Below are 24,397 nucleotides of genomic sequence, written 5' to 3'. Positions count from 1 at the left end.
GTCCCATTTTAGGGTGGTATTTGTTGCTGCTTTGCAACTGGTAAATGGATGTGGCTGATTGTTAGAATGTATTTTAGCTAGGCCTTTGGCATACTGAGCATGGGAATGCTTATCAGTGCAAAAGTGTCATTTGTAAGAAGACTTTACTGGATAGAAATTTTTTTTATGTCATTTTAGCTGAACAGCATGTTGTCATGTTTTATACGAGTGGAGGAAGAAATGAACCACTTCAGCATTTACCTGACTGATTTAAAGAAAAGACAAAAAACCTAATTCCAGATGGTGATCTGAATTGCACTCCTCCCACGTGCATACATAATGTATTTGAAAACATTAATACAATGGACTATGTTAACCAGTGGATGACTCCAATCATGTAAGATTTTAACGTAACGGGATGAAAAATTTATTCCTTTACAAATCATGTTCAGTAGGTCAGATCATGAGTGTAAAACCACAAGGGCTATATAAAATGCCAACTATGCCGCTTTTGTAGCTTATATCAATTACTTTGTATCATAAATGGCATGCAGATAATGGTGACTGTCAGTATGTCTACCAGGTTGATTTTTTTTATTAAACATGTTGCACATTAGCATTTTACATAATCAACAGAAAAGACACTGCTCTTCCATTCATGCTATTCAGCTACTGTTCTTTTATTACACCTACCAGACACTGAGTAGTTTTCATAGTACACAGATTGCTGTTGACAACTAATAATAGATAATATGGGCCGAGGTCTACTTTCATGTACATTGATTCCCAGAGAACCAATTGGGAGTCAGTTAATTTAAACAAGTGTCCAATATCCTAGAAGTTCTGGAACATGAAATGTGGACAGTTGTTAAAAATGCATTAGAGTAAGCTAAGTAGCAATGCAAAATCCATGGCAATATTCCTGGGATCATGTGTGTAATGCGTATCTTGAATTTGACTTCTATAATTTGGCATGAATAATATTAGAGAGAACGTGAACTGGGATGGAAATATAAAATTTTAAAGGTCCTTGAAGAGACCATTGCATATTTTGCGACTAAGACTACATAACCTTATTTTCCCAAAATGTTTCTGCCAAATTGCCAACTACTAGTTTAACAAGTGAGTTATGGCTGTGAATATTTTGGTAATATCAATACTACGCGTGCTATTTCTAAACTATCGTATATTGCAAATATTTATTTTTTTTAAAAAATGAGGAAAAATGAAACATATACGATAACAGCTTGTTATAAAAACCTCTCGTACATTAAACAAATATTCTGCTGCACAATTACGATTGACCTTCTCCAATCATCAAAAAAAAAAAAAAAAAAAAAAAAAAAAAATTGCATTTCAAGAAGTATGCGCTTGCACACCTAATCTATGTTGATTACACAGACATGCGCACCGTAAATGTCACTTTGGTGTATGAAAAACACTTCCTGAATAAACGCTACCACACTTTAGAATTACGATTTATTATCAAACCGGCATTCATGTGTTCGCTGACGGGCTGATAAAAAGTATTCCTTGTGTGACCTCGCGAATAAAAAGTAGTTTTTTTCGATCGAAGTTACATGAAGTGAAGCTCTAGAAATACGAGCAATGCAAAGCATGGTTGAAACGAAATCGAAATGTATAATTCATATTTCCATGAGAAGTATGCACGAGACTAATTTTCGTTCGTTATTTTACATTACTGACACGAACTGGACTTTGTATATGTATTTCTCGTAGTTGTTATTACTGGTGAAGATGAGACATCACAAACGTAATTTTTCTTGTTAGGCAACCATTTCTAGGAAACACGCTCATTGCTTCTAAAGGCAGAGTAATTACAAAAACAGTTCAATACCAAATGGGATATGATTTCGCAAGGAGCCTTTCGTCAACTTTTAATCGCTCATAGCCACAAAAATATTACATCCATCTTTCGCACTAATCCTCACGAATCTCCCTCTCTCGTCGAACATTTCGTCACGAAGAAGGGCATTGCCGCTACAAGCTAGCGCATGCGCACACCGGAATTTCGGGACTTTGATTCCGAACGGTGTTCGGCGTCTGGTCGTTCACAGGTCTCCCAACTGCGGACAGCACAGCGGAGCAGTAGGCTAGCATATTTGTAAAATGAACCTTGAAGTACCTGGCGATGAACTTTCTTTAGAGTCTGTAAGTACTGTTTCCTTTAATAAATCTACAACTCTTAAGTTTCTACTTTCATAAATTAGAGACTTCTGTGCATAAGTATGTATATTTATACCGAGGGCCAGCAATTGAGTAGAAATTTTCTAAGTCCGCAAAATGGCGTACGGAGACTAAGTCCCACGTAGTGATAAATAGTGTCACTTTTCATAACTGTTTTTGCTGTGTAATTAAGAAATTTGTTGCATAAAACAGCTGTGGCCTATCATTTTAATAAACCTCCCGTTTTTTTTCAAAAAGGAAAGAAATGCAAAGGAAAACCGGAGTCCACCAGGAAATGTGCCTGAAGGTAAGTATGCTAGTTCATGGATCTTTAAATTCTTGGGAGTCAGTCTTTTCATGTAGAATGAGCCTGTACCATATGTTTACGACATTTTATGTAACTTTTTTAGTGGGACAGCTTGTCGTTAATGGCATTTCTAATGGCTACCAAGAGAAGCATTCCAAAAAGGAACACAAGTCTGAACATAAGGAGAAACACAGAGACAAAGAAAGGCACAAAGACAAGCACAAGGAGCATCGGGACAAAGACAGAGACAAGGAGAAGCATAGAGACAAAAGTTCAAGTGGAAAGGTTTGTGATAATGTTCAATTACTAAGATTTTACAGGTTGCAAGTACTCTTGTCATATTTCATGCTATTGTTAATACTTCAGTTTTCTTTGTTACCCCTGCAAAATTCGTTGCAGATGTGTTAAAAACTAACAGTATGGCAACAGCTGGTTAGCTTAGAATGAATTTTAAATGTTAAATGTCATTTATGGTTAAAATTTTCGAATTTGAATTGTCATCTCAAAATCGAAATGTTATTGAGTTCAGTATCAGGCCGAAGAAATGTTGTAAAAGTTGAAAATATGGTGTTTTTTATTGAGAATATATAGGTCGTGAAAGGATTGACCATTTGCCAGTACTTAACATATTGAACTCATTAAAACCTAGAATAGATTTAACCACTTAAGTGGAAATTTAGTTTCTGCCATACTGCAAATATTGCTGTCAAGTGGTTTTTCTATATGTATGTGTAAAGAGGAAAAAGGGAGTAAAAAAGGAAAAAAAGTCATTGTCATTTAAATCTTCAGAGACTTCCATGATGTAGGCCGGTTTTAATCCATAATTAATGATCCATTAAATCAAGAATGCAGTCGAAGTGAATCTTGGAGCACAGGTTTCTTTATATCAACATGTTTGTAATCCATCAATGAACATGCTTGTAGCACCAGCTATGAGAGTATCAGGTGTCAAAAATTACGCCTAAAATGAAACTGTCGGTCTCAGCAACAAGGAAAAATTAACTTTTATCCATTGTTTTCATGAAATATGTGATAAGAAATATGATCGATAAATTATTATGTTTAAAGTAATACAAAGATTTTGTTGTTTAGTTGTATTAATGATAAAAATTATGTATACGAGCTGTAAGGCTTTCACATTACCACATAAAATAGTAATTCATTAAATAATAAGTCTGCATTTTTTACATGAAGATAAATGAAAACCCAGTCTAAATCCAAATGTTTCATTTAAACTCTGATGTTATTAGATGTGTGTTGAAGGAAGAAATTATTTGTTTCACATTTTCATTGTTTTATTACTTACTTTACTGTCTTCTTTCTGTGCAGGATAAAGAAAAACATAGCAGTAGCAGTAGCAAAGATAAGGACAGAGACAGGGATAGAGAGAAGGACAAAGAAAGGGAAAAGGATAAGGATAAAGACAGAGAAAGGGACAAGGATAAAGTGAGAGAGAAGGAAAAAGAGCGAGACAAGGATAAAGAGAAGAAACACAAAGATGAAAGAAAGGATAAGGACAGAGAACATAAAAGTAGTTCTTCAAGTAAAGACAAGGAACACAAGAGCTCAAGTTCAGAAAAAGAACATAAAAGTTCCAGTTCCAGGTAATTTATCTTCTTGTGTAATGATTACAGAACTACTTGACAGCTGATTGTTTTGCCCAATGCGTTCTAATATTGCAGGAAGCTAAATTATAGCAGTTTTTCTCAAATTCATTGTCGATGGTTAAAGAGTGATTATGTATAAATATCAGCATACGTATATTTAGTGAAGGTAAAGTAATATGCCATAAGGAGAAAATCATATCTCTCTCTCTCTCTCTCTCTCTCTCTCTCTCTCTCTCTCCTCTTCCACTTCTCCCTTCCACTTCTCCCTTCCCCGCACTTCCTTCTCTACATGTGCAGAGATACTCCAGAAGCCACCATACAGTGCATAGCGGAGGGTACCCTGTACCAGTACTAGTAATTTCCTTTCCTGTTTCATTTGCAAATACAGTGAGGGAAAAAATACTATCCATATTCCTCCGTATGAGGCCTGTTTTCGTGACTCTCGTCTTTGTGGTCCTTAATGCGCAATGTATGTTGGCGGCAGTAAAATCTTTCATCAGTCAGCTTTAGAAGCTATTCTCTAAATTTTCTCAATAATGTCTCTGAAAAAGAAGGTCGCCTACCCTCCAGAGATTCTCAGGTGAGTTCCTGTAGCATCTCCTTGACACGTGTTGTTCGAACCTACTGGTAACAAATCTAGCAGCCCACCACTGAATTGTTTCAATATCTTTCTTCAGTCTGCTGTGGCACGGATCCCAAACCCCCGAGTAGTACTCAAGGGTGGGTTACACCAGTGTCCTATATGCCGTCTGCTTTACAGGTGATCCACACTTTCCTGTAATCCTTCCAATAAACCAAAGTTGACCATTCGCCTTCCCTATCACACTTTTCTCAGATGCTTGTTCCATGTATATCGCTTTGCAACATTACACCCAGATATTGATATTTAAATGACACATTACTAAATACCACATTTGCACTGGACAAGCTATAGAACCCGCATTTTGTCCACCACCACCACCACCACCACCACCACCACAAGTCCCTGCACACGTGCATGCTCTTCCCCCCTACCCCCTTACACACACACACACACACACACACACACACACACACACACACACACATGACCACAGTCCATAGCAGCTGAAACCAGACTATGAACAGCAGTCTGGAAGTGGGAGATTGCAATTGTGTGGGAGTACGAAAGAGGCTGGGATGGGAGGGGGAGGGATAACAGGGTTAGGATGGGGGATGGTAAAGTGCAGGGACGAGGTGGGGAGAGAGTAGGCCAGGTAGGTGCGGTCGGGAGGTTAGACGGTGGGGGGGGGGGCAGGGGCAAGAGGGGTTAGTGGAAAAGAAGAGAAGTATAAAGACGGGGTGCATTGGTGGAATAGAGGGCTTATGTAGTGCTGGGCTGCAACGGGAACAGGGAAGTAAGGAAAATGACCTAACAAAGGTTGACACCAATAGGGTTAGGGGAACTTATCTCCTTTTATAATACCCTTTATTTTTCCTGCCCTCCGTCTAACCTCCCGACTGCACTTAGCTGGCCTACCCTCTCTCCATCTTATCCCTGCAAGCTCCGCAACAGCACTTGAATGTCCCCCACCATTACCCTGCTATCCCTCTCCCTCCCTGCCCCCCACCTCTTCCTTACATCCACCCAATTGCCTCTCCCATCATACACTGCTTCAGCTGATAGAGATAGTGGTTGTGTGTGTGTGTGTGGGGGGGGGGGGTTGTGTTTGACAAAGACCTTGTTCCACAAAAGCTTATTGTGTGACAGTCTTTTTGTTGTGCTTGTCTGTGACACAATTTCTCTGCTGTATGATGAGTAGCAACTATTCTTTTCATTGCTACATTCCATTCTGGATTTCAGTTGCTTGATTTTACATTTTAACCACTCTCAGATACTGTAAAAATATGAATAAAGGTCTTCTTATTGTGTAAATATGCACCCACAACAAGAAAAGGTTTGAAGTAGATTATCAAAGTGGTAAAAGGGTGGAGAGAGGAAAAGTGTTGAAGCAACTGCGAAAACAGAAATTAATTAGGAATTTCTCCCAGTACCACGGGTCAAATTAAGAGTTGTAGGACAAAGTAAAAATATTCCCCCATGGTCTTTTCCTTCTTATGCTGCTGACATCCTACTCCCTCGAACAAGACGTGTGTATTTTTCGTAACACCTGATTACTCTTTCTCTCTTATCTTACTGCCATATGATGCCTGGGGAGGTAAATTTTAATTTTAGTACAAAGTGCCCTTTAGTCTTCCTGCCATCTTTTATTTTGCAACTTATCTCTCTCTCTCTCTCTCTCTCTCTCTCTCTCTCTCTCTCTCTTTTTTCCTCTTTTTGACAAAGGCCTTGTTGGCCGAAGCTTATTGTGTGACAGGTTTTTTTATTTTCTTCCCCCCTCTCTGTAACTCAGCATCTCTGCTATACGGTGAGTAGCAACTGGTTAAAATGTATCAGATATTCCAGTAATGTATTGTATGTCTTTTAATTCAAAGTAGATTTAAGCAGTGTTGTTTTAAAAGCTCAGATCAAGAAAGGTGACTGTTTGGGCACCTATTTTTGCATAATTTCTTGAAATGATCAAGGCCAATTTCATTTCCCTTACCAAACACCGTGATAATATTTTGGCATGTAATGAAAGCACACTGTCCATTTCTTGACAAAGGTATGCAGATACTGTGCCATGTTCGTGATGTTATAACTTGACATTATGCTTCTTCACTTAGAATTGTTTTATGCTCCTTCACAAGTCTGCCCATACCTGGGCCCCAGGTCATAGGAAAAGGAAAAAAATTAGTCATCAGGTGTTTTTCTGTCAAGAAAATGATTTAAAAGTCAGCATTATGCAGATTTTTAACAGGGTCAGAAGTGGAAATTTTTTGTGGGTACTTGTAGGTCACCATTCATCTTGCAAAATACTCCATAACCCCAGTTCTAGCCCCCCCCCCCCCCCCCAGAACTATTTTACTTTACAGGTGCTCTTGCTTCCTCCCACTACATTGTACACATGACAGCCCAAAAAATGGCTGTTTCTGCCGTGTGAACTAACCATCATGTTATGCAGGAGGCAGTCCCAGACCTGCTCATAAAAATAAAGAACTCTTGTAACTGTGAGTTTAGTAGAAGGATTGACACCTTTTTGACACTTAGCCTAAGGAGAGAGACCGACCGACCGACCCTGCTGCGACTTTTGTAGCATTTATTGTAGACCTACACTAGGCACTTGATTTTATGATGTGGAGTCAAGACCAGCAAGGTGTACCTAAATGGTGGCAACTGTAGTGTAATGCACTTTTAGCTCAGCAGTCTACTAGGCAACTGCCTGGAACAAGGTTTGTTTCGTATGTGGTTTTGTGCAATTTTTTTTTCTTCACTCAGTTAATTTGTTTTATCAGTAGAAATTATGAAATTAATAGAACAAACAGTTCACAGGTCGAATTGATATATTTTTGGCCCTCAAAAAAGCATAATATGTGACTTCTTCTCCACATAATATCCCAGCAAAATGCTTTTAACCTGCAACTTCAGTGACTGTTGCCAAGTGACATGACGCCATTGTTAGCACACCGGACTCGCAGTTATGAGGACAATTGTTTAAATCCCCATCTAACTATCCAAATTTAGGTATTCAATTAGTTTTGGAGCTTTTAACTCTAATCTTCTGTTTTTCAGTGGCCGTCTGCAATTGGTACAGGTTGCATCCTCAATCGAGCAATAGTCCAGAATGGGTCACACGAGTGATTTGTAGGTAGTCGCGTTTGTAGACTGATTGCACTTCCCTAGTATTCTACCAATAAAATGAAGTTTACCACTTGCTTTACCCACAACTGATCCTACGTGATCATTCCATTTTATATCCCTACAAAGGTTACACCCAGATATTTGTATGAGTTGGCCAATTCCAGCTGTGACTCATTTACATTATAGTCATAGGATACTATGTTTTTTGCACAATTAAAGCAAGTTACCAATCGTTGCACCACTTTGAAATCTTATTAACATTTCACTGAATGTTTATGCAGCTTCTTTTAGACAGTGCTACATTATAGATGACGCATCATCTTCAAATGTCTGAGGTTACAATTAATATTGCCTGTTGCTACAATTACTATTGTCTGCAAGGTCATTAATGTGTAACTTGAACAGCAAGGGCCCCAACACACTTCCGTGGATACGTCTGAAGTTACTTTTACCTGCATTTGACAATGACACTCCATCCAAAATAACATGCTGTGTCCTCCCTGCCAAAAAGTCCTTATTGTAGTCACAAATTTCACTTGGTACCTCATATGATCATAATTTTGACATTAAGTGTGGGTGTGATACTGAGTCTAATGCTTTTCAGACATTCCCAAACTATAGGTTTTCTCATGTTACTTCTGCTAACTGGTAGGTAGAAAAATTAAGGGAACTCACTGAAGATGACGAAACATCACTGAAATCTCGATTGGTGAGGCAAAAACGAATATTTGTTTTTCTCAAGGCATAATGTATAAGAACTAATTTATTGTTAAAACAGTCACAGGCACACAAAGTAAGCTTTACCCGATCAGCTGTGGTTATACAAACAGTGCATTCATCTCTTTCCATACAAATCTACAGAGCACATTGTTATTGTGCCCGATATAATTTCTGGACTACTTGTACATCAGAAGTCAGTATTTCCCCATTGAATCTTTTTTTTGTTGCTCTGGAACATCGGGAATCGCATTTTACTCATTTGCAAGTCTCAATGACAGCCTACAAATATATCTTCTTGCTCCAGCAATTTTGTAACCATTTACATTAGCTTGTGTATGCAACCTTCCTTTTAGGATATACCACACACAGAAAAATTGTTGATAAGTTTCTCCTGCATTTATAATATTGAATAGGATTTTTGCATTTACCACATTATGTGTGTTAAATATCAATTAAAAATTACTTGTAAGTTCAATTTTTGTTTTTCTTGTTACATTCGCTTAAACAATCGTAACAAATAAAATTATCTGTGAATTGGAAAATTGCTCGCGGGTTGCCGGATTTAGAAAGAAAAATCACCTAAAGATATATTCCCTCCTTCTGCTTGCCAAATGAATTTCTCTGATGTACTGTCAAAAATATATCTTGTTGTTGTTGTTGTTGTTGTTGTTGGTGGTGGTGGTGGTGGTGGTGGTGGTGGTGGTGGTGGTGGTCTTCAGTTCAAAGACTGGTTTGATGCAGCTCTCCATGCTACCGTATCTTGTGCAAGCTTCATCATCTCCAAGTACCTACTGCAACATACATCCTTCAGAATCTGCTTAGTGTATTCATCTGTTGGTCCCCCTCTACAATTTTTACCCTCCATGCTTCCCACCAATACTAAACTGGTGCTCACTTGATGCCTCAGAACATGTCCTACCAACTGATCCATTCGTCTAGTCAAGTTGTGCCACGAATTCCTCTTCTCCCCAATTCTATTCAGTACCTCCTCATTAGTTATGTGATCTATCCATCTAATCTTCAGCATTCTTCTGCAGCACCACGTTTTGAAAGCATCTGTTTTCTTCTTGTCTAAACTACTTATCGTTCACGTTTCACTTCCATACATTGCTACACTCCATACAAATATTTTCAGAAAAGACTTCCTGACACTTTAATCTATACTCGATGTTAAAAAATTTCTCTTTGTCAGAAACGCATTCCTTGCCATGGCCAGTCTACATTTTATATCCTCTCTACTTCGACCATCGTCAGTTATTTTGCTCCCTAAATAGCAATACTCGTCTACTACTTTAAGTGCTTTATTTCCTAATGTAATTCCCTCAGCATCACCTGATTTAATTTGACTACATTCCATTATCCTCATTTTGTGTTGTTGATGTTCATCTTATAACCTCTTTTCAAGACACTGTCTTTTCCATTCAACTGCTCTTCGAGGTCCTTTGCTATCTCTGACAGAATTACAATGTCATCCCCCAAACCTCACAGTTTTTATATCTTGTCCATGGATTTTATTTCCTACTGAAAAAAAAATTTTTTTTCCCCTTACTGCTTGCTCAATATACAGATTGAATAACATTAGGGATAGCCCACAACCATGTCTCACTCCCTTCCCAACCTCTGCTTCCCTTTCATGCCCCTTGACTGTTATAACTGCCATCTGGTTTCTGTACAAATTGTAAGTAGTGTTTTGTTCCTTGTATTTGACCCCTGCCACCTTCAGAAGAGGCAGAGAGTGTGCCAGTCAATATTGTCAAAAGCTTTCTCTAAGTCTACAAATGCTAGAAATGTGGGTTTGTCTTTCCTTAATGTATCTTCTAAGATAAGTTGTAGGGCCAGTATTGCCTCACATGTTCCAACATTTCTACGAAATCCAAACTGATCTTCCCCGAGGTCTGCTTCTACCAGTTTCTCCATTCGTCTGTAAAGAATTCATGTTAGTATTTTGCAGCTGTGGCTTATTAAACTGATAGTTCAATAATTTTCACAACTGTCAACACCTGCTTTTTTTTTTTTTTTTAGATTGGAATTATTATATTCTTCTTGAAGTTAGAGGGTATTTTACCTGTCTCATAAATTTTTCTCACCAGATGGTAGAGTTTTGTCAGGGCTGGCTCTCCCAAGGCTATCAGTAGTTCTAATGGAATGTTGTGTACTCCCGGGGCCTTGTTTCGACTCAGGTCTTTCACTGCTCTGTCAAACTCGTCACACTGTGTCATATCTCCCATTTCATTTTCATCATTGCATTGAAACAAGCGTTTAGTTCATAGTGCTGTGGAATGTGTGGAAAACACCACAAACTGGCATTTATTAGAAGAAGAACAACACCAAAAATGCAACAGGAGTGTAATATGTAAGAAATTGTCCGCACAACCTGCCACTGATGATGCCTTGCAGAAAATAAAGGCGAAACGCGCATGGCACTAAAATTGTGTTTTCTTCAGTTGCTGTCAGACGATCCATAAGTAAAAATTATCAATATACGTAATATTACACGCAACTGAGGAAGACAGGCTACAAAAGTTGAAGCCATCACCCTTGTATAGGCCATCTATGTACTCCTTTCACCTTTCTGCTTTCCCTTCGTGGCTTAGAACTGGTTTTCCATCTGAGCTCTTGGTATTCATACAAGTGGTTCTTGTTTCTCCAAAGGTCTCTTTAATTTTCCTGTAGGCAGTATCTATTTTACCCATAGTGAAATATGCCTCTACATCTTTACATTTGTCCTCTAGCCATCCCTGATTAGTGATTTTGACTTCCTGTCTATCTAATTTTTGAGACATTTATATTCCTTTTTGCCTGCTTTATTTACTGCATTTTTATATTTTCTCCTTTCATCAATTAAATTCAGTATCTCTTCTGTTACCCAAGGATTTCAACTATCTGACGTCTTTTTACCTGCTTGATCCCCTACCGCCTTCCACTATTTCATCTCTGAAAGCTTAAAGTAGTAAAGGAGTTTTGCTATTTGGGGAGCAAAATAACTGATGATGGACGAAGTAGAGAGGATATAAAATGTAGACTGGCAATGGCAAGGAAAGCGTTTCTGAAGAAGAGAAATTTGTTAACATCGAGTATAGATTTAAGTGTCAGGAAGTCATTTCTGAAAGTATTTGTATGGAGTGTAGCCATGTATGGAAGTGAAACATGGACGATAACTAGTTTGGACAAGAAGAGAATAGAAGCTTTGGAAATGTGGTGCTACAGAAGAATGCTGAAGATTAGATGGGTAGATCACATAACTAATGAGGAAGTATTGAATAGGATTGGGGAGAAGAGAAGTTTGTGGCACAACTTGACCAGAAGAAGGGATCAGCTGGTAGGACATGTTCTGAGGCATCAAGGGATCACCAATTTAGTATTGGAGGGCAGCGTGGAGGGTAAAAATCGTAGGGGGAGACCAAGAGATGAATACACTAAGCAGATTCAGAAGGATGTAGGTTGCAGTAGGTACTGGGAGATGAAGAAGCTTGCACAGGATATAGTAGCATGGAGATCTGCATCAAACCAGTCTCAGGACTGAAGACCACAACAACGACAACAACAGCTACCCATTCTTCTTCTACTGTGTTTCCTTCCCCTGTTCTTGTCAATCGTTCTCAAATGCTCTCTCTGAAACTCCCTACAACCTTTGGTTCTTTCAGTTTACGCAGTTCCCATCTCCTTAAATTCCTACCTTTTTGCAGTTTCTTCAGTTTTAGTCTACAGTTCATAACCAATAAATTGTGGTCCGAGTGCCCCTGGAAATATCTTACAAACCTGGTTCCTAACTCTGTCTTACCATTATATAATCTATCTAAAACCTTCCAGTGTCTCCAATTCTCTTCCTCACATACAACCTCCTTTCATGATTCTTAAACCAAGTGTTAGCTATGATTAAGTTATACTCTGAGCAAAATTCTACCAGGCGGCTTCCTCTTTGATTCCATAACCCCATTCCATATTCATCTACTATTTTTCCTTCTCTTTCTTTCTCTTTCTTTTCCTGCTATTGAATTCCAGTCCACTATGACTATTAAATTTCCGTCTCCGCTCACTATCTGAATGATTTATTTTATCTCATTATCCATGTCTTTAATCTCTTCATCTGCAGAGCTAGTAGGCATATAAACTTGTACTACTGTGCTAGGCGTGGGCTTCGTGTCTATCTTGGCTACGATATTGCATTGACTATGCTGTTCATAGTAGCTTAGCCGTGCTCCTATTTTTTTCATTTGTTATTAAACCTTTTTCTGCATTACCGCTATTTGATTTTGTATTTATAACCATGTGTTCACCTGACCTAAAGTCTTGTTCCTGTTGTCACTGAACTTCACAAATTCTCACTAGATCTAACTGTAACATATGCATTTCCCTTTTTAAATTTTCTAACCTAACTTGCAATTAAGGGATCTGACATTCCATTCTTCGATCCATGGAACGCCAGTTTTGTTTCTCCTGATATCATCATCCTGAGTAGTACCCATCTGGAGATACGAATGGGGGACTATTTTATCTCCAGAATATTTTACCCAAGAGGATGCTATCATCATTTAACCATACAACAAAGCTGCATGCCCTCGGGAAAAATTATGGCTGTAGTTTCCCATTGCTTTCAGCTGCTGACAGTACCAGCACAGCAAGGCTGTTTTGGTTAATGTTACAAGGCCAGATCAGTCAATCATCCAGACTATTGCTTTTGCAACTACTGAAAAGGCTGCTGCCCTTCTTCAGGAACCATATGTTCGTCTGGCCTCTCAACAGACACCCTTCTGTTGTGTTTGCACCTGTGGTACAGCTACCTGTATCGTTGAGGCATGCAAGCCTCCCCACCAGTGGCAAGGTCCATTGTTCATGGGGGGAGACATATTTCTTAAGAAATATAAATTTCTAATTACATATAATGACCATAAGTCAAAGTCTTTGGTTTCTTTTTTATTATTTGTGACTCCAGGTAATGATTGATGTAAGTACTATTTTGGGGCAAGTTTCATATTTTATAATCAATATGAATACTTTTATGAACATATAATGGTATTTAATTTTTAGCTATGCGGTTATTACATGGTGACAAGGTAGAAGATAAATATTACTAATTATAAATGTGGGTATTTTTAATGGGGGTTGTATGTATTTGTATGTTTGATTTATGTTCTAGACTGTTCTTGTATTTAACAGATTTTAATTGGAAACCCTGAAGGCCTCTATTTTCTCAATATTGGTTTCTCTGAGACTGTGACAAAACTGTTTTGAAATGCTGTTATGAGATATTTTAAATTAAAAGTCAAATTCCATCCCCTCTGGATACTAAATGTAGAAACCGCCCACAGGGTCTTGCAGACTGCTTTTGCTTCAACAGTTATACCAAGAAAAGCCACCTTTTGAAAATCAGGATTTTCAGTGTGTTTACTTACTAACTTAAGTTTCATTTTCAACTTAATGATCAACATATATTGTATGCTGATCTCTTACAGATTATTTGCAAATAGCGCATTATTTTAATACTGATTTCATATGTTTGATAACACAGCAAAGACAAAGACAAACACAGCAGCAACAGCTCGAGTAAAGATAAGGACAAGGATCGGCATAGCAGTTCTTCTCATCGCGACAAGGAGAAGGACAGAGATAAGCACAGTTCCTCCTCTAGCAAGGATAAAGAAAGGCACAGTAGTTCAAGTAAGGAAAAAGTTAGCTCTAGCTCTGATAAGAAGCACAGTGACAAGGAGAAACACAGAAGTAAAGAAAAGGACCAAAAGGACAAAGGTATTTATTGCAAAAACTTTTTATTACTGACACATAATTTTGATTAGTATTTAAAAAATCTACAATATATATGAGAGGATTCATTGAGGGTGGGTTCATTTACAGTGAAAGCCTTTCTAACACGTATCTGGGGACAACTATTTTGTTGCATGTAAAGTCACTACCAGTATCTTGATTTGAAGATAACACTAGGATGAAGATAATGGTATGCAGATATTGACTTGTTGCCTGTTGATGCCATCTTAGGGTATTTGGCTGTTGGTTGTTTAGTGGATTGTTTGATGTTTTGCCAGCACAAGTGGCTCAACTTTAGTTCACTGCCAATAGAGGGTGAATCTTTGACTATGCCCATGTGGTAAACCACCAGAAAAATTATTAAATGACTATCAGACCAAGACCCTGATACGAGTGCTAACAGGCAACACTTCTTATGTGGTTACGAAAACCTCAACCGTTGACAGAATGAAAATAATTTAAGGAGTCAAGGTAACTCAAATAGTATTACACATGCTGAGACATGGAAAGCATATTAACAAGAAAACTTTTCTGGATTTTGGACAAATCATTTTTCAGAGCTATGGAGTATATGTAATCACGTAATGCTGCAAAAACTGACCGAAATAAGTAAAAATAGCTGGTAACAGTATCAAGTCCATGCACGGTTACAGCAGAACTTATTGGACATGTAGTCTTCAAGAGAAACAGTTCAATGCCATGTGTTGAATCAAAGCATTCCACGCAGTAACGTGTGTGGTCTGTAAAATGTTAATTTTTCAGGTCTGTCTTTCTTTTGAGGAATGAAATTGATTTCTGCACAGCAGCCATACTCTTGCTTTCATGGGGTGAATTATGCTGAGGTCCAGAAGTATAAGTGACTTGGGCAGTTTGCAAGGGAAAGAGCAAATGATGTTGCGTTTGGATGTGCAGATTAACTGTCAGTAATAAGAACAATGTGTCTGTCTCTGCTTCAACTTTACAATAAACTACTATACAGTAGGTCATTCCATTAATTTCAGAACCTTTTCCTGCTTGTCTATCACAGATTTCACTGAAATTTTATTGAACATTCACACGTCTCCCATGAACACTGATATAGTTTAACATTTGTCGCAGCAATACTGGCTGAGATACAGCCGCTTGTTTTACTCCATGTGCAGAGTGAATGTAAATTTCTGGTGGATTTGAGCTGTTATCTCGGGCAAAATTTTGTTGATGAAATGAAATTAGGCCCTCTTGTACCACTTTATGCATTCTCATAAAAAATAATGTAAAGAATTTTGCGAGTCATGTTCAGCCAGAAAATTGTAGGCAAAATTGCCCAGAAAATTTCAATGTTTGGCTTCATATATATCTCAGGGACTAAAGGTATGATGAACATGAAACTTGGTATGTAATCCAACAACACAAGGTTGTCAGAAATAAAGTTTTCTTTTTGTACCACTTTCCAGTATGGAATAAATTAAATGGAAAGTAGATTTGGTAAGTAGGTGAAAAATGTGGTCTTTTTGATCTGATTTTGCAAAAGAACTGTGTTCTATTACTCTTTCCAAACTGGACTCGTTAAAAGACCATTGTTTTAACAAAAAAAAAAAAGACCAAAAAAATTTTTGCTTACCCAGTGTGAGCTATCAATGCTAGATAATTTGAATCATGGACACGCAAATTGTGGCACGGAAGAAATATAAATTTTGAATTTTTACATCTCATAGAGTAAACACGTGCTGATCATGAAACTTAATATCCAATAGGTCAGAAGCAGGAGGATTTGGGATACAAAATTTCATTTAGTTACTTTTGTCTAATGATCTACAAATTCATCAACAAGATGATGATCTGTATGAAATGATTAAAATGGGATACATTCCACACTTCATTTATAAATTTATAAATACAATTTTCTATTAAAGCGTCAAAACTAATGTCCTTCTAACTAATGTCTTTCAAGCGCCCCCCCCCCCCAAACAATGGGATTAATTTTTACATCCAGGCCTAATAATGCTCCGTAAATTGAGGCAAAGTAGCCAGAAAAACCATGCTGTGAATAAAGTTTTATCTTTGGCTTCTTATAGCTTACTGATTAAAGTAATCATAAACATGAAACTTTAGACTCAACAACTTTGCAATGTAAGGTTACCCAGTATAAAATATCATTCACATACTTCTTTCCAAATTTCCAAAAGATCAGTTCAAACTTAATTTTTCTAAAAATAAAAGTAAGTAAAATTCAACTTGCTTTTAGAAAATGATGGACAAATTTGAGGGAATGAACCAAAATAACAGGCTACATTTCAACAACCTGTTGACCATGTTCTGCTGTGTATTATTGACGAGTGGTATCTTACTGTATTGCATTGGTCCGTGATGACATTGTTTAGAGATAATGCCGTGATCGTATTTCACATGCTGTCTACCATGGAAACGGCTGGAGTAAATTATCAGTAGTCGTCAGACAATGAACAGAGGATTTCAGGTACTCAGCAAATGGCTTTGTAAATAGGCCAGGTACCATAAGGCTTTGGAACCTAAATTAAGAAAGCAGATTACAGGCTTGGGAATGCGGATGAAGAAACACACCCGTGGCTGGTACTGCACAGCTATTGGGCATGACCCCTATGGTGATGAGTTTGCTGATTCACATTTGTGAAATGGTAGTGAAAACTTCACCATGGACCAGCACTATATAGTGAGCTGTTACTTATCAACTTAAAAATAAAAACGACGTACAACTCTCGAATTTGTCGGTCATTTTCAGGTATTGTTAGCATACATTGAAAAATCGAGCATGATTTTCCGGCTGCTTGAAAGCATGCTCTTTCTGACTGTGATTAGTTTGAAAAAAACAGGTATGGAAAACAAATTTTCTGGAAGCAAATTAAATGTGATCTATTTTTGTAATTTTTACAAAAATTAAGTTTGAATTGGTTTTGTAGAAATGTGGATAGTAGTACATGAATGACATTTTATATTGGAAAATTTTATGTTCACAAGTTGTTGTTGTCCACAGCTTCATGTTTATCAAGCCGTTAATCAAAAAAATATCAAAAACCGAAGTTAAGACTTTATTCATAGTGCGATTTTTCCAGTTACTTTGCCCCAAATTTGTGTAGCATTGTTATCACATATTTGAAATTAAACCCATGAATCAGGGGAGGGGGCTCCTTAAAACATGTTGTCTAGAATGAGACTAGTTTTGTAGCTTTAATAAAAACTGTGTTGGTAAAAGAAGTGTCAAATGAGTCCTATTTTCACCATTTCACAGAAGTCATCTTTTTGGCAAATTTGTAGACCATTGGAAAGTAGTAGATGAATGAAATGTTGTATTCCACATATTTGTGCTAGTGATCTATTGTGTATTAATTTTCATGTTCAACATGTGTGAACTCTGAGATATAAGAATCCGAAGTTTACATTTTTTTTTTTGCATCGCATTTCCTGCGCCCAACTTTGATTCAAATTATTTAGCATTGATAGCCCACATTGAATAATGAAATAAGTTCTATAGAACACAGTTTTTTGCAAAATCAGTCCAAAACATTACATTCTGACCTCCTTACAAAATCTTCAACTTTTCACTTAATTTATTTAGCATTGGAAAAATGATACGTAAATGAAACTGTATATTTGAGAACCTTACATTGTTAGGTTACGCGATACCAAGTTTCACATTCATCATACCTTCAGTCGCTGAGTTATTAAAAGCCAAACTTTGAATTTTTTGGACAATTTTGCCTACGATTTTCTGGCTGAATATGGCTTGTAAAATTCATTTCATTATTATTTGTAACAAAATGCATAAAGTTTTTCAAGATGTTTAGTTTCTTTCGACAAAATATTGCTTGAGAGATGACAACTCAAATTTGCCAGAAATTCACGCTCGCTTTGCGTGAATTCACACGTGGAGTCAAAAAAGTGGCTGTTACTCAGCCAGAATTGGTTTGACGAACATTAAACTTCACTAATATTCATGAGGACATGTGTAAATGTTCAACAAAATTCATGATGGTTGAGGAGGGAAGCGTAGGTTAGTTGACATGGAATTATCCTAATATTCCAAAAATGTCTACAATAATCCAGGCATTGAATATAATAGAGGGAAACATTCCACGTGGGAAAAATTGCTGTTTAACTCTGTGACAGAGTTTTTATGTTTCTAAAATGCCTGGTTACAGTTTTTAATGGAAACAGCTTTTCATTTTCATCAGTATTGTCGCACAACACTCATATGTAATGTTTTTCTTGCTCTCTGTTCCCTTACATAGTTTCTGTCCTTGAAAAGAGTACATTTATGGGGGATTGAAGTTATGAAATGCCCTAATTTCATCAAAACTGGAAATGTTACTGGATTCATATGCCTGTGTCAGTAATACCGAAGTGTTGTTCTTGTGGCATTTCACAGACACATTCCCTTCAGTTAAATGTGACTTTTTGAACTGATCTGGTCACAAGTATTACAGGTCGTCAACCTCAACCTACAGCGTCTTTTCAGGTGCCTTCTCAAATAATAAATTTTTGGCAGAAGGATGTTTCCTACTCCTCATTTCATGGAATCATTTTGGGAGGATACCTCAAAGTTTTTGAATGTTGAAGAATTAGTTTTTCCCTCCTCTTCCAGTGCAGAAGGACTTTTTTATCTTCAGTATTCAGATTGTCTTATCAGTGCACTGCACAGAGAAAGTGGGGCAAAGTATATATCTTGCACGTGTTTAACATTATGACTATGTTTTACATCACGAATAATTGTAATTATCTATTGAATAGTATGTTTTTTTTTATTTACTGTCATGAAAGTATCACATTCATATGACTTGACAATGGAAAGTCCAGCATGAAATAACAATAATATGAAAAGGGTAGATTGCTACTAACCATGTAGAGAAGGCGTTGGGCCCCAGATAGGTACAATGAAAAACACTACTAATCATTTAAGCTTTGGGGCAAAAAAAGTCATTTTTCCAAAACTGAAAACATATACACACATTCAAAGGCGCGCGCGCGCGCGCGCGCCCACACACACACACGCACACACACACACGCACACACACACACGCACACACACACACACACACACACACACACACACACACGGCCACTGTCTCTGGCCACTGAGTCTCCAGTGTTTTTGTGTTTTCTGTGTTATATGATACTGATATGTCATTCATAAGGAATTTGGTGTCTGGTGAGTTCTGTTGTTGATGGTATTAAAGTTGTTTTTTGTGGTGTAAATGTTGGGCTCTTTGTGTTGGTATATTAAGTTGCGCTACGTAACTCACTATTACCTCATAAATACACGTCACCATGACCAAAAGAAAACACAAATGGCATGCTTCTTGGACTTAGACCCATAGTAGTGATGTTACTCTGTGCCCTGTTTTTGTTTGATGGAGCACATGTGTTTTCTCTTGGTGGAGATGGAGTAAACAAAAATACCACCATTTTGTGGTAAAACACTGTTGATCGCCTTCTTTCAACGGCATCATCCACAAGGAATTTGTTCATGCAGGTCAAACCATTAACGCTGCATTTTATGTCTGTTTCGAACTTTATCACTACAGCGTTTCCGGCAGGTTCGCTTGGAGTTGCACAGGACTAGAAAATGAATGTTGCTTCATGACAATGCCCCTGTACACTGTGCGATCCGTGTGTGCCAATTCCTGATGCAGAAAATGGTGACTGTTCTCGAACACCCTCCGTACTCCCCTGATCTGCCTTCTGCGGACTTCTTCCTGTTTCCCCGCTTGAAGGCGGCCATGAAAGGTGAATGTTGTGCGAGCATGAATGCCATCAAAGATCGTGTGACAACCATTCTGTGATCGATTCCACAGGAGGCCTTTGCTGATAGTTTCCAGAAGCTGCACGAACATTGTCAGAAGCATGTTGTAGCGGGTGGAGACTATTTTGAAGAGCAATAAAGTGTATTTGTGTGCATCTTTTGTTTTGTTTGTTGTCTAATAGCATTACCGTGTATATCTTAAATAAACCTTTCAATCATCCACAGCTGCCGTGGCACCAGATCATCTAGCACATTGATAATCATTGCGTTTGTGCATTTTTTTTATTTTGCAAGCAGGTTCTTATGCACATTATATTTCCAAATTGGGTTTTGCCAGATGTTGTATGATACCAGTAACTGAAAATTGGTTGCATTTTTTATATTTTATGTGCAGAAAATAAAGCTATATCAAACTATATCTGGTAAAATAGTTCATTTGGATACAATTCGTTCTAAAATAATGTATATTAGATAATTTTGCATTTCCATATTTTGAGGCAGAATTCACATCTATGTTGTAGTATTTATCGCAAAAAAGGGAAATTTTCTAGCCCCTGTTAATAGGTTGACTGTCAAATGAAGTGCGAAATGACCACTATCCGGTCACTACTATTTATAGGAGTGTGCTTGTTCAATACAGATGGCCATTGTAATCAGGTTTTCTTTGATTTATGTACATCCATAGAAAATATCTACACTGAGGTGATGAAAGTCGTGGGATGGATCCTAATATCATGTCAGACATCCTTTTGCCCAGTATAGTGCAGCAACTCGGTTTGGCATGGATTCAACAAGTCGTTCGAAGTCTTCTGCAGAAATTTTGAGCCTTGCTGCCTCTATAGCCATCTATAATTGTGAAAGTGTTGCCGGTGCAGAATTTTGTGAACAAACTGACATCTCGATTATGTCCCATAAATTTTCAATGAGTTTCATGACGGGTATCAGGGTAACCAATTCATTCGGTCGAATTGTCCAGTTCTTCAAACCATTCGTGAACGATTGTGGCCCAGTGACATGGAGCATTTTCATCCATAAAAATTCCTCCATTGTTTGGGAACATGGAAGTCCATGAATGGCTGCAAATGGTCTCCTTGTAGCTGAACATAACCTTTTCCAGTCAGTGATCAGTTCAGTTGGATCAGTGGACCCATTCCATTCCACGTAAACACAGCCCACACCATAATGGAGCCACTACCAGTTTGCCCATTGCCTAGTTGACAGCTTGGATTCGTGGCTTTGTGGGGTCTGTGCAACACTTGAACCCTTCAGTCAGCTCTTACCAACAGAAATCTGGACTCATCTGACCAGGTCATAGTTTTCCAGTCGTCTAGGGTCCAGATGATATGGTCATGAGCCCAGGAGGGGCGCTGCAAACGATGTTGTGCTGTTGGCAAAAGCATGCACATCAGTTGACTGCTGCCATAGCCCATTAATGCTAGATTTCACCACTTGTCCTAATGGATATGTTCATCATCCCACACTGATCTCTGTGGGTATTTCACGCTGTGTTGCTTCTCTGTTTGCACTGATCACTGTACTCAAACACTGCTGCTCTCAGTTGTTGACCATTGTGTTTTACATGGTGAGAGGTGATGCCTGAAATTTAGTATTCTCAGCACTCTCTTGGAATATTGAATTCCCTGCTTTCTCAAACTGAATGTCCCATGTGTCTAGCTCCAACTACTACTCTGCATTCAGAGTCTGTTAATTCCTGTTGTGTGCCCATAATCGGAAACCTTTTCACATGAATCACAAATGACAGCTCTGCCAATGCACTGCCCTTTTACCCCTTGTGTGCACGATGCTAGCACCATCTGTGTATGAGTATATTGCCATCCCATGACTTTTGTCATTTCATTGTAGATGGCTCGTTGAGTATGTCTTGACAGATCTCCCCATCCCTTCCTCTTTCTTCAGTGGAGATAGCCCAATGTGTCTGTGGCCAGAGACAGTGGTTTGTGTGTGTGTGTGTGTGTGTGTGTGTGTGTGTACTGTAGAAGAAGGCCTTGTGGCCAAAAGCTCACATGTTCAGCTATGCCTTTAACAGTGAAAAGTGAACATTTTCATTATTGCACTCTCAATTTTCCATTGGTTGATCATAAACGTGTGGTAAGTGAATTACAGAATGTTGTTGTTGTTGTGGTCTTCAGTCCTGAGACTGGTTTGATGCAGCTCTCCATGCTACTCTATCCTGTGCAAGCTTCTTCATCTCCCAGTATCTACTGCAACCTACATCCTTCTGAATCTGCTTAGTGTATTCATCTCTTGGTCTCCCTCTACGATTTTTACCCTCCACACTACCCTCCAATGCTAAATTTGTGATCCCTTGATGCCTCAAAACATGTCCTACCAACCGATCCCTTCTTCTAGTCAAGTTGTGCCACAAACTTCTCTTCTCCCCAATCCTATTCAATACTTCCTCATTAGTTACGTGATCTACCCACCTTATCTTCAGCATTCTTCTGTAGCACCACATTTCGAAAGCTTCTATTCTCTTCTTGTCCAAACTAGTTATCGTCCATGTTTCACTTCCATACATGGCTACACTCCATACAAATACTTTCAGAAACGACTTCCTGACACTTAAATCTATACTCGATGTTAACAAATTCCTCTTCTTGAGAAACGCTTTCCTTGCCATTGCCAGTCTACATTTTATATCCTCTCTACTTCGACCATCATCGGTTATTTTACTCCCTAAATAGCAAAACTCCTTTACTACTTTAAGTGTCTCATTTCCTAATCTAATTCCCTCAGCATCACCCGACTTAATTTGACTACATTCCATTATCCTCGTTTTGCTTTTGTTGATGTTCATCTTATATCCTCCTTTCAAGACACTGTCCATTCCGTTCAACTGCTCTTCCAAGTCCTTTGCTGTCTCTGACAGAATTACAATGTCATCGGCGAACCTCAAAGTTTTTACTTCTTCTCCATGAATTTTAATACCTACTCCGAATTTTTCTTTTGTTTCCTTTACTGCTTGCTCAATATACAGATTGAATAACATCGGGGAGAGGCTACAACCCTGTCTTACTCCTTTCCCAACCACTGCTTCCCTTTCATGCCCCTCGACTCTTATAACTGCCATCTGGTTTCTGTACAAACTGTAAATAGCCTTTCGCTCCCTGTATTTTACCCCTGCCACCTTCAGAATTTGAAAGAGAGTATTCCAGTTAACATTGTCAAAAGCTTTCTCTAAGTCTACAAATGCTAGAAACGTAGGTTTGCCTTTCCTTAATCTTTCTTCCAAGATAAGTCGTAAGGTCAGTATTGCCTCACGTGTTCCAACATTTCTACGGAATCCAAACTGATCTTCCCCTAAGTCGGCTTCTACCAGTTTTTCCATTCGTCTGTAAAGAATTCGCGTTAGTATTTTGCAGCTGTGACTTATTAAACTGATAGTTCGGTAATTTTCACATCTGTCAACACCTGCTTTCTTTGGGATTGGAATTACTATATTCTTCTTGAAGTCTGAGGGTATTTCGCCTGTCTCATACATCGTGCTCACCAGATGGTAGAGTTTTGTCATGAATGGCTCTCCCGAGGCCATCAGTAGTTCAAATGGAATGTTGTCTACTCCCGGGGCCTTGTTTCGACTCAGGTCTTTCAGTGCTCTGTCAAACTCTTCACGCAGTATCTTATCTCCCATTTTGTCTTCATCTACATCCTCTTCCATTTCCATAATACTGTCCTCAAGTACATCGCCCTTGTATAAACCCTCTATATACTCCTTCCACCTTTCTGCCTTCCCTTCTTTGCTTAGAACTGGGTTGCCATCTGAGCTCTTGATATTCATACAAGTGGTTCTCTTCTCTCCAAAGGTCTCTTTAATTTTCCTGTAGGCAGTATCTATCTTACCCCTAGTGAGACAAGCCTCTACATCCTTACATTTGTCCTCTAGCCATCCCTGCTTAGCCATTTTGCACTTCCTGTCGATATCATTTTTGAGACGTCTGTATTCCTTTTTGCCTGCTTCATTTACTGCATTTTTGTATTTTCTCCTTTCATCAATTAAATTCAATATTTCTTCTGTTACCCAAGGATTTCTATTAGCCCTCGTCTTTTTACCTACTTGATCCTCTGCTGCCTTCACTACTTCATCTCTCAGAGCTACCCATTCTTCTTCTACTGTATTTCTTTCCCCCATTCCTGTCAATTGTTCCCTTATGCTCTCCCTGAAACTCTCTACAACCTCTGGTTCTTTCAGTTTATCCAGGTCCCATCTCCTTAAATTCCCACCTTTTTGCAGTTTCTTCAGTTTCAATCTGCAGTTCATAACCAGTAGATTGTGGTCAGAATCCACATCTGCCCCAGGAAATGTCTTACAATTTAAAACCTGGTTCCTAAATCTCTGTCTTACCATTATATAATCTATCTGA

At 38.3% G+C, this 24,397-nt stretch overlaps 1 protein-coding gene across 1 annotated transcript in view; it reads left to right on the top strand.

The window, feature by feature from the left end:
* Positions 1 to 2,001: 2,001 nt before the first annotated feature.
* LOC126088544 (DNA topoisomerase I, mitochondrial) overlaps positions 2,002 to 24,397 on the top strand; it is a 48,522-nt gene continuing 26,126 nt past the window's right edge. The window contains exons 1-5 of the mRNA XM_049906722.1: positions 2,002 to 2,151; positions 2,425 to 2,473; positions 2,577 to 2,758; positions 3,803 to 4,077; positions 14,010 to 14,245. Of these exons, the coding sequence (XP_049762679.1) occupies positions 2,110 to 2,151; positions 2,425 to 2,473; positions 2,577 to 2,758; positions 3,803 to 4,077; positions 14,010 to 14,245 (784 nt within the window). The 5' untranslated portion in view covers positions 2,002 to 2,109. The remainder of the gene's footprint in view (positions 2,152 to 2,424; positions 2,474 to 2,576; positions 2,759 to 3,802; positions 4,078 to 14,009; positions 14,246 to 24,397) is intronic.

Source organism: Schistocerca cancellata, chromosome 6, assembly GCF_023864275.1.
Source record: "Schistocerca cancellata isolate TAMUIC-IGC-003103 chromosome 6, iqSchCanc2.1, whole genome shotgun sequence".
NCBI lineage: Eukaryota > Metazoa > Arthropoda > Insecta > Orthoptera > Acrididae > Schistocerca > Schistocerca cancellata.
This window is presented reverse-complemented; position numbering and strand designations above follow the sequence as displayed.